The sequence below is a fragment of the Bipolaris zeicola genome, assembly GCF_000523435.1.
Source record: "Bipolaris zeicola 26-R-13 unplaced genomic scaffold scaffold_95, whole genome shotgun sequence".
NCBI classification, from domain to species: Eukaryota; Fungi; Ascomycota; class Dothideomycetes; order Pleosporales; family Pleosporaceae; genus Bipolaris; species Bipolaris zeicola.
Window position 1 is genome coordinate 1 of NW_006912144.1, and position 10855 is coordinate 10855.

The window sequence follows — 10855 nt, forward strand, 5'->3', positions numbered from 1 at the left end:
TGGGGCTGGGGTGGGAGGTGTGAAATGGTCCGAATGTATAGATACGCCACGGGGGGGTTTGCGTTAGGGAAGAGGGAAGGGAGGGAGGTGATAAGATGGTTTTACGGGATGGGTTTGGCTGTGCGCGCTTTTTTCTTTCTTGTTGTTGCTGATGAGATAAGGAGGGGATTAGGCTGTTTTTCGTATCTATTTTGGTGGTTTGGGGGGGGGGAACGTGGGTGTGGATTGGTGTTGGGAATGAGGACGTGGCTTCGATGTAGTTTGTATGGAGTGGACAGATTAGAAAACATGTCTTGTGTCTTTGTGTTTAGTTTCATCTGTAGTCACGCAATGAATTGGGATGCAAGAGGGACATGTTTGTAAAGTTGAGTGCCATTGGGATAACAACGCATATTTGCGATACTGTGCATGCTCACCTGTTGCCAACATGGCTACATCTTCTACCTTACCCGTCATTTTCTACATTGTGTTCATCAAAGTTTGTCGTGAAGAATTCATGTCATACACTGCAACATCATGTCCGGCGACAGGCCGACTACGAATAATTCGTCTCAACAGGGAGATATCAGAGCCCTACCTCGACCTGATCATGCATGTCCGTCAAAAGGGTGGCGTTGCAGACGCAAATGAACGCGAACAATGCCCCAACGAACCTCTTATCTTTCCCGACGGAAAAATCGCGCGGTACAGTCTGTAAAGCAGTAAACGAGGTCATACTCAGCAAAACCCAACATGCATGTACTTTTGCCATTACCCTTCTCAGCCCATGTGGCCGGTGCGTGCGGCACGGCGCAGTGCGTCTCCCGCTCCATTCAGTTCAGAATCAAACACAGGCTAATAGTAATCTTTCCGATATCTTGACCTTTCCTCGGACCTTGCATCGCTGGGAAAGTCGTGTACGGGGAGTGAACCATGCGGCTGCGCACTGTCAGTAACACAGCAAAAAAATTGGATCCCAGACCCGCCATCCGTTATCAAATGCGGAGAAAGAAGCTGCAAGGGACGGAAGAGCTAGGTGCTAGGAAGATACGGGCGCAATTCCACGGCCATGGTTGAGGGCGAAGATTGGTGGTTGGTGGCTTTGTGGCGCACCGACGAGCGGGAGCGAGCGGACAGCCATGCTGATAGCCAGATGGACGGGGCGGGATGTAATGGACATTTTGGGATGCAAAGAGCGAAATGGTCGAATGCATACCTGACATACCAAGGATGTGTGGTTGGGCGAACGGAAGAGGGCACGATTGTATGGGATTCCTGGCCCTCCATGGCTTGGCAGGGCTTCGAGTGTGGAGGCGCATCAACTAAGCGGTGCACGCGACAAGCCATCGGTCCAAAGACTATTTGCTGGAGAAGCCGCCCGTTGCCAATTGAATGCTTATCAACGTTTCGCCGGTCGTTATAGTCGTGTGGTCCGGGCTATGAACGAGCATGAGACAGTGGCTTGGCGACGCCCCAGGCAGCCCTTGTCCATGACGACGCTCTGGTGGCCTGGCGACAGTGACAGTCAGCCGTCAACTAGGCGTAGGTTATGGCTGCGCTTGTGCAGCTATGACCATACTGCACGAGAGTGGCGCATGCGACAAGGAAGAATGCATCCTCGTCAAGAGTAGAGCGACGTGCCGACTCGCAGGATTGAGGGTGTGGCTGCCGGCAATAAACCGCAGGCCTTATCCCACACCCGCTTCCGAGTTTTCCGAATGAATCTTCCGACCAACAGCCATGGGTGCGCCGTGCATCTCCTCGCTGCTTGTACATACATGTCAACCCGGAGATAGGCAACACACGACAGGTCGTGACAGTCTCTAGTACTATGGCCATGGCTAAACGTGGCGCTGCGTGGCAAAGCCTAAGCGTCGTGGAGGAAGAGTAATCGATATCCAAGGCCAGGCTAGATTCACAACCGCGTGCAAGTCACATGAACATTTGCCGCATAGGTGGTGTCGCATGTGGTATACGGCCATGGTGGCGTCGCTTCGGCTGGTCGCAATCGGGTGCCAAAATATCAGTGTTGCTTGGAGATCGGAGATCGGAAATCAGCCTCGCTGTTTGTCGCAATGGGATAGCAGAGGTCGTCAAATAATCGCAAGTCGCCACCAATCGCAAATTGCCACTATGTTGTTTCTGTAAAAGAAATGGGTATTGAATTCATCTCGACACGTAACCAGCACCTGTAGGCTGTTCAAACGACCGGTCTAACCATCTAGGTTAATATATCATTAAAAACCTTACTGCGCACCATTTACAGTGCCAAATAAAAAAAACAATGCTCATCAGATCATCTTAGACAGCACGCTTGTCAACAGGAACATTGCGCTTCAGGCCAATGAGCTGAAGCATCTCCGTCCAGAAGCTGACAGGTGGGGTGATGAAAGAGGCCTCGTAGGCGTCAATGAGAGGAGCATCCCAAACAAGGTCAACCTCGTGCGGTGCTAGCCACTTGGTCTTCTTGACCACCTTCCAGAAGATGAACAGAACCGGAGCTACCATGACCATAGTGTAGTAGGTAAGGAAGGTCTCGGCAGTGAAGTTGCCGGGCTTGAAGGTACTGTAGCCATAGACAAAGACAACGCAGATCTCGAAGCAGAGAGCGAACCAGGTTCCGTAGGGCTGGAAGTAACCGCAGTATGGGAGCGTCTTGCGGTCGAGTCCTTGGACCTTGCATGCCTTGTAAAAGGCAAGGTAGGTGCCGCACATGACAATGAAGTTGATCAAACCTCCAGCGGTAATGATGTTGACGAGCCATTTCAGAACCTTTGCTGAGTTGTCCGACAGTTGCAGGAAGGACAAGAAGGGGAAGATCATAACAACGAGGAAGCAGTAGATGGGGACACCATTCTTCGTGCACTTGCGGAAGATCTTGGGGGCACGACCCTCGATAGCGAGCGAGTACAAGCTGCGAGTGGCGCAGTAGGTGTATGTGTTTCCGGCAGAGAAGATACTCGTGATCAAGAGGGCGTTGACAAGGTGAGGAAGACCGTTGATCTTGAGGTTGCTCATAGCAATGACGTAGGGAGAGGCAGCCGCGCTCTTCTCGCCAGACTTGACTACCGACTCGAGCTGCGGGTCGTTGTAGGCTACAACGACACCAACGCAAAGGGCACCGAGGATGAAGAAGGCACCGAATCGGAAGTAAACCGTCTTGAACGCCGACTTGATGTAGACACGAGGGCGCTTGGCCTCACCAGATACCATGGAGATGTACTCAGGGCCAACAATACAGAAAGAGGCAGCCCACAGAGCAGCGAGGAATCCTTCAAAACGATCGAGGGCGGTGGCGCCAGGGATGACGCCAGGGTCACGCCAGTAGCGGAAACCATAGGCATCATGCTGAGGATTGCCACCGACCATGGTAATGAAGGTGAAGAGGTAGAGAATCAAGATAAGGAAAACCTCTGTTCAACAGGTTAGTTGTCTGTGTTATTCACAGTCGTACAAATCTACTTACTGCCACCTGACAGCCAAAACTCGGCTTCACCATAGGCCTTGACAGCCAAGACGTTGCAAGCACTAAAGTATGGTTAGTGGTCTTGTCCCGCAAGGGAAAGTGTAGGGTATCTTACGCGTAGAGGACAATGACTGCGGCACAGACAGCAGCAACTGGAATGTCATCTCTCCAAAATTTTAGCACAACATTAAGAGCCGTAATCTCAAAGGGAATCAGCAGGGCTTCGTAGAAGAAGAAGTTCCAGCCGGCCATGAAGCCGAGGGCTTCGTCGACCCAGTGTCCAGCCATGCGGATGAAACCTCCGGAGACGGGCATGAAGCTGGCCATTTCAGCCATGGCGTTGTTTACGAGGGCAATGACACACGAATATCCAGCGTAGGCGATGAGTATACCGAGGGGGCCGCCAGAATTGAGGGCACCACCGATGGACACGAACAAGGCAGTACCTATGGAGCCACCAATGGCAATGAGCTGGATTTGGCGATTGCCCAGATGACGCTGCAAGTCATCCGAGTTGTCGGTCATGTCGCCATGTTGGATATCGTCATTGGGGGCCGACTCGCGAATGAACTCGCCAGAATACTTCTTTTCTTGATCCATGGTTGCAAGGGGGGATTGTCGCTTAGGCAAAAAGGGCAATTGTCGCTAGGGAACAGTGGTAGTGGTCGCAATGGAGAGTCGCTTTAGGTATGGGCTGGGCTGGGCTGGGATGGGCTTCTGGGCTTGTCGCTGTGGAGTAGAGGGCTGTGGAGGGAAGCCGACTATCAGTCGCGTGTGGGGGAATTGAAGAGGGCACAGCGAGGGCTGCCAAACGAGTCGCACTGAAGAGCAGTGGACGAAAGGGAGGAGGGGAGGAGGTAGGGGCGATGGAGGAGAAAACCCTTATCACAGACGACGGGCTGAGGTGAAGAGCAGGGTCTTTATATGTTACTACAGGTGGGAGCGGGACATAAGGGCATTGCCTTGCCTGTGGGTGGATCCTCGCGGTGGTGAGGGCTGGGATACGACGAGGAGCCGAGAAGGGTTTGGCGGGGCGCTAGTAGGGCGGTGGTGGCTAGCCGTCTTGGGCCTAGTGCATGTACCCACTGCACTGGCACACTGGGCATGGCATCGACGGCAGGCGGCACAGCACAGAGTTTTCAGACAAGGCCGGCCGTGGGCAACCCCGCTCGTCGTGTGGTGTGCGAGTGCGCCATGGAGAATGGCTGGGCCGTCGTGGGTGTATGGAGGACTAGAGAGCGGGCTTGCGTTAGTGACCCGGGGTGGGCGACAATTTGCCCCAGCATAAGAGTGGGTGTATACTGGGCCTGCCCATGGGTTGCCGCGCCTAGAGTAGCTCAGGCACTCGAACAGGCGACCAGGGCCCTTGTCACCGGCCGCGCGACGACAGTTGGAGGAACGTAATCCAGTCTGGCGGAGGACAAGGCCATGGATGGATGGATGGATGCGTTCGCACGTCGCCGAAGCGTGCTAGTGCATGGGATGCATCGCAGTGTGTCGGCAGGTACCGGGCTCCTGCCCCAAGGCCGGGTGCGGGCAAAGGCAGCAAGAGAACGAGTGCGAGAGCGGGTGGGGGTCTATCCATGTCGCTGACCAGAGGCTCGCGTGTTTTGGGAGAAAGCGGGAGTTGGATGCGATGGGGCGTCGTGGGTGCAGGAGACCTGTGAGCTGATCGAGAGCCGCACCAGTGTCAAAACCGCTGGACCGACTCTCGGCTGATAACAGGGAACAGCGCCGCAAGTGCTTGAATCAAGTCTTGCCCATCGCAAGCGTTGAGAGATTGGCGTTGCTAGAGGCCGGGCAGACACAAATCAAATGACGGCATCATGCCTGAGAAGTGCCGAGCCAAGCACCGCACGGCCGTCGCGTATGCCATGAGTTACTGGCGATTCGCTTGGAGATACAAGTCGTTTTACCACTACGAATATTTCTTAGTCGTCCCCAGCTCAGCTCACGCGACCATGTGACTTGCCTAACTGCCTCGTCCTCTATCCGCCTCGGCATCGCCCCATGGCTGGCCTGGGCTGCCGTCATCGTGCAGCAAGTCACGTGTCGACGGGAACATGCTCCGCGTGCACCCAAACACTGGGACATGGGGAAGAGTCATGTGACATCTGTGTAGCAGGACCACACAGCTGGTAACATTACTACATATACTACTACGAGTAGTTCACATTATATATCCACTACACTTACTAGTCTTCCTGACCCTTGCTGTCCAGCCATGCTCCACGCCATCACACGTGCCACTAGCTCACCTGCACGCAATTGCCTTCCAAAAGCTGTTCATCAACCGCATCCCATAAACTTTCGGCATCAACCGACACTGCTGCTGTCTCTCGAGGCATGCACTGCTGCTTCGTGCTGTAGTACTGACACTGCATAGTACATAGTGTGTTCATCCATCCATTCATGTGTAGACGCTTCTGATCGACGGGCTGCCCCGCTCCCGCTGCCTGCCCCGCAATGCCACATGGCATGCCGCCTTCCTTTTGCTTCACGCTTCCACCAACTACCATCTTGCTCCATCCTGCAATGTGCGCCACACCCAGTACCATCTGAGTGTAGCATTGGCCTTTCAAGGTATAGTCACACAAATACTTCTCTAATCCTCTAGTCAGCACTGTTTCCCGCCTCTTTTTATCCCCGCTCTCCGCCCTCACCGAGCATCTCCGACTTGCTTTTTCCTCGACAAAGTCTTCTTTACTGGCCCATGATACTCACCACCGTACGCCTCCAGCTGTGCTTTTGACCATCCTCACCTACAACTGGTAAACACGTCAGACGGACTGCGTTGTTGAGCCTGCCGTGCGACACACCTGCCGATCAGATCTACTGCTCACGCTTTCCTACAAGAGCCACTCCTCTCCGTCTGAGTACATGAATATATAAGTTGCTCTTGACCTCGCAAAAGTCCCAAATTGTCCCATACACAGAAACACAAAAAAAAAGAAAAAGAGAATTCTCCCCCCCAAAATCATCATGTGTCGCTGGTTCGCATACATCTCTCCTACGGAGCCGTGTCTCCTATCCGATATCCTCATAACTCCCGCCAACAGCATCAGCAAGCAGTGTTCTGAGCATTACCTGCCTAAACTTCTCCCACATAACGACGACAAAGATCTTCATGACGCCCCTGACGAGCTTATGCGTATGCGGAATTCACTCTTGAACATGGATGGCCTGGGTATTGCATGTAAGTGCAAGGTCTTCCTGATGACAAATGATGTGCTTTGGTGTACCTTACCTGCCTTTCGAGCACGTTGTCTGACTCGGATGTTTGCTCGGCATTAGCTTACAAACCTCATCAGGGTACACCGAGGCCACTTCCTCGTACTTGAAGCATGTAGAAGGCCCACGCCCAGCCCTCTACAAGTCACAATCTCCGCCCATCAATGATTTCAACTTCAAGTCTCTCTGCCAAAACACAGAGGCAAAATGTGTGTTTGCCCACATTCGTGCCACCAGTGGCAGCGTTGTGACCCAGGTCAACTCGCACCCGTTTGTCTTTGGTCGCCACGTCTTCATGCATAATGGAGTCATTTCCAACTTTTCCAGCATCCGCCGAGACATGACGGACGAGTTCTCCTTTGACGCCTATTGCAATGTGCTAGGCAGCACCGACTCGGAACACGCCGCTGCCATGTACATGACCTTTCTGACAGACGGCGGAGACAAGGAGAGCTGGGAGAAGTCGTACCCGCTCGAGAAGATGCTTGAGGCTATGAAGAAAACAGTAGTCCGTATTCTCGAGCTGCAGCACGCCAAACTCGGGGATGCAAACACACCCAACTCTCTCAACTTTTGCACCACAGACGGCAACAGAATGCTTGCCATCCGCTTCCGGAACCATGCTACACAGCAGCCACCCAGTCTCTATTGGTCTGAATTTGCCGGCCGTACCCTGAACACAAAGTACCCGGGTAACCCGGATAGCAAGGAGATTGAGAATCTCGAGGCATCCTTCGAGGCAGAGCGAATGGGCAAGCACACCATTATTGCCAGTGAGCCTACAACGTACGATGAGAATGAGTGGCATTTGATCAATGCCAATTGTGCCCTGATGGTGGACGAGGATGGTATTGAGCGAGAAGTTAAGATTGAGTATGACCCTTTGTTGAATGCGCGGGATCCAAAGTATGATGGCCATGCATAATGTGTTACAGTGAGCCTGGGGGAGAGAGAGAGGAAGAGAAAGGTCGCAACGAAGTCGTCCATCATTCAGATGGAAATTACCTATATATATTGCCGACCTTATTCAAGCGAAGCGCTTTGCCTACATGAGTAGATATTCGAATGCGAGTAAATGAAGAGATATCCAACGACAATGTACACAAGTCAGACCTTTCCAACAAAAACGATACTGCAACACAAATCGATAGGGTCGTAATGGTATGGATACCATTAACTCTTGTAGACGGATAAGGAAAAAATATGCTTTGAATGCTGACATGTGTAGTTAGTTAGCCAGGCCACAATAAGCTTCTTTTCAGCGCTAAAATGCTTGAGTGACTTTTCACATGTGCAAAATAGTTGCGCATAAAAGTGCTTGTAGGGTTTAAAACATGAACGACCGCAGAAGGTTTTGTTAGGAGTTGGTGTAGTAAGACAAGAGGCAACCTTGACCTCCGGGTGGCTGAGGAGTATCGTCACTTGGTTGGTTTCTGATAATTTCCTGCGTTACCTATCATGCAGCTCCTCCTCTTTTCCAACATCAAGAACGAAAGGATACGCCGATCCTGAAGCTTGTAGTTGCTTGCATGCAGATTGGTTAGTACGACGGACCACGTGTACGCGCCATGCAGCGAAAACATGGATCCAATAAAGATGGTGGTACGCTACTTAAACAAAACGAGGTACTGGATCCCAGAGAATCCTACAGGATCTGTCTAAGTGTAATGGTAACAATGTCCGGCGGCTATGAATTTGGCCAGGACGAAACGAGGAGAAGCAACCAAATGTCCAAGGTGCAAGTCTCACCTCAACACTCCTCGGTCACTCGGAGCCGGCGGACAAAGGACACATTTCGTCCGACCGAAAGCCGAAACGTACTGTTGCGAGCGCGACAATGTGAGTATGGTGGTTGGGATAAGCAAGACAAACAAGCGAGGTGGCAGCAAGGCTACCTTGCTGTGAACAAACACATCATGTGTAACTTGTTTTGAAATAAGTATCAGGAAGCCGAGCAACAAAAAAGATATCGAGAGGTGGCTGACCACGACCGTTTCCTGACAACCAGGGAATTGGTGCGCGACGGAAGGAGAATTTTGGGCGCAATACGAAGTTGCAAGTGTGTACCTGGGACGGGCTGCAGGGACAAGTCATCGGCCTTTAAATTGATTGGAAGCGCGCCGCCCGCTAGAGGGATGATGATGACGACGCATCTTCGCATTGCCCACAATTCCCAACGGTCGTAATAATAGCGATCCTCGGCGCGCGTCCAAATATAAACAAACATTGGATCTGACGTGGGCCGCACTGCACCGCCTCTGGGGGGTGAGGCTATCGTGGCGATGGATACGAAGGCGCACCCGCAAGAGCAGCGGCCGATGCACGGACAGGACAGGGCGCCAACGTGTCGGGCAACGGTTGCAGGCGACAGCTGGACATGGAGATTTGAAGGAAGGGCAGCAAAATGTGCCTGTCGCAAATGATGTGCAGGCGGGGATGTAGGGCTTGATAGGTTTTAAGCCCGCGTCTGCAGGCGCTGATCTCCCGCGCCAGTGTCTCACATAGCAACGTTTGGGCGCGTCGCCATTGGTCCAGGCGTCGATTACGCGGATGTGGCTATGCCGGTTTCATGCCCGAGCCCTTGATACATGATCCTTCTCCCCTATCCTCCGTCGCGCCACAACCACCACCACCAACATCACCCCTCCCCAACCGACACCTCTCTCTCCCCTTCTACCTCCCACACCCACACCCCCCTCTCTTCCCCAGGAATTGCCCGTTTGCCCGGATTTTCTTTCTTCGACACACTCCAAAAAAGAAGAGGCGCTGCCCCCAGATACAAACTCGCCTGCGCCCCGAGCTCCATTCCGCCCCCCAAACTGGCTTTCGCTCCATTCCCACCCGCCATTCTTGGTCCCTTGACTCGCCAAAAAAATACTTTCCCGCTGGACAGGGCCATCCACATATCGTGCGCCCGCAATGTGGTTCCGCAAGAAGGACAGCGACATTGAAATGTCGGGCATGATGGAGGCTGAGCAGAAGAAGAAGGCGAAGAAGTCAAATGGCCCTCCTGAAGAGACGGAATACCAAAAGTTCGACTGGAAACGCTTCTTCCTCGCCCCAAAGTACATACGTATGTTGACATCTGTCACCCCCTGCTGATCACTTGGATACTTTTGCTGACAACGGAAATTAGCATGGCACATATTATTCATCATCATTGGCATCCTTACTGTCATCATCACAATCAAGCACGACGAGGTTGTCGAGGTATGTCTCTCTTTTTTTTGCCTCACCGCATATTTCCCTTTGGCTTTCGGGGAGCCGGTGGGACCCACGTGACTGACGCCTTACTCCAGAAACTACGACCGTGGTCGGAAAAAGTCCGTGATTTGCCGGCAGGATGGTTAATACCCATTGCCATTCTCGTCATTATTTCCTTCCCGCCGCTCTTCGGCCATGAGGTTATTGCGCTGCTGTGCGGTGTTGTCTACGGGCTCTGGATCGGTTTCGCTATTGTGGCAGCGGGCACTTTTATCGGCGAGGGTAAGTTTATTGTTTTTTTATCTTACTTTTGCTGACCCCCGAATTTCCGGCCCTTTTTCTTTCAACATGAGCTAATCATTTTCTTTTTGCTCCGCAGTCGGCACCTGGTACGCGTTCAAATATGCGTTCCGCAGCAAGGCCCTGAAATTAGAACGCACAAATCTTAATTACGGCGCCATGGCCCGTCTGACACGCGACGGCGGCTTCTTCATCGTCCTCGTCATCCGACTTTCCGCCATCCCCGCCCATTTCTCCACGGCCGTTTTTTCCACCTGCGACGTCAAGTTCTGGCATTTCGTCGTCGCAACCTTCTTCTCGCTCCCCAAGCAAATCTTCCTCGTCTACCTCGGCGTGCTGCTCCTGCAGCAAAGTAACGACGATGTCATCAAAACCGTCATGTTCGGCGCCGTCTTCGTCATCACCGTCGCAATGGGAATCTGGATCTACCTCAAGATGCGCACCATCAAGAAGCTGTTGCTGGAAGAGCAGGAAATGAGGCGCGTCAAGAAGGCTGAGGCTGTTGAGCTCGTGCCGAACCCTGAGAGTGCGTACCAGAGGCGGTATGACGAGGAGTCTGCGTCGGAGTGGGCGCCCATGCAGCCAAAGCAGGTTAGTAGGCCGATAGAACGGCGGTACGATGACGACCAGGGAGATTGGGCCATGCAGCCTACACAGCCAACGAGAATGGTTTGA

At 52.8% G+C, this 10855-nt stretch overlaps 5 protein-coding genes across 5 annotated transcripts; 4 read left to right on the top strand and 1 right to left on the bottom strand.

The window, feature by feature from the left end:
- Window positions 1-1696: 1696 nt before the first annotated feature.
- On the top strand, window positions 1697-1870 carry COCCADRAFT_98626 (uncharacterized protein; the record flags this gene model as incomplete). The annotated part of the gene is made up of 1 exon (XM_007715022.1): window positions 1697-1870. A coding segment is annotated over one exon (174 nt), but the record flags the coding sequence as incomplete, so codon positions are not given.
- A 410-nt stretch (window positions 1871-2280) lies between these two features.
- On the bottom strand, window positions 2281-4045 carry COCCADRAFT_98572 (uncharacterized protein; the record flags this gene model as incomplete). The annotated part of the gene is made up of 3 exons (XM_007715023.1): window positions 2281-3392; window positions 3446-3507; window positions 3561-4045. 3 exons carry the CDS (start codon window positions 4043-4045, stop codon window positions 2281-2283), a joined length of 1659 nt encoding a protein of 552 aa, XP_007713213.1.
- Window positions 4046-4549: 504 nt separating this feature from the next.
- COCCADRAFT_27003 (uncharacterized protein) lies at window positions 4550-5567 on the top strand (the record flags this gene model as incomplete). The annotated part of the gene is made up of 3 exons (XM_007715014.1): window positions 4550-4735; window positions 4777-5108; window positions 5381-5567. The coding sequence occupies 3 exons, from the start codon at window positions 4550-4552 to the stop codon at window positions 5565-5567; spliced, it is 705 nt and encodes a 234-aa protein (XP_007713204.1).
- Window positions 5568-6427: 860 nt separating this feature from the next.
- On the top strand, window positions 6428-7601 carry COCCADRAFT_5805 (uncharacterized protein; the record flags this gene model as incomplete). The annotated part of the gene is made up of 2 exons (XM_007715008.1): window positions 6428-6641; window positions 6757-7601. 2 exons carry the CDS (start codon window positions 6428-6430, stop codon window positions 7599-7601), a joined length of 1059 nt encoding a protein of 352 aa, XP_007713198.1.
- Window positions 7602-9595: 1994 nt separating this feature from the next.
- Window positions 9596-10855, top strand: COCCADRAFT_98589 (uncharacterized protein; the record flags this gene model as incomplete). The annotated part of the gene is made up of 4 exons (XM_007715024.1): window positions 9596-9749; window positions 9813-9886; window positions 9976-10162; window positions 10260-10855. The coding sequence occupies 4 exons, from the start codon at window positions 9596-9598 to the stop codon at window positions 10853-10855; spliced, it is 1011 nt and encodes a 336-aa protein (XP_007713214.1).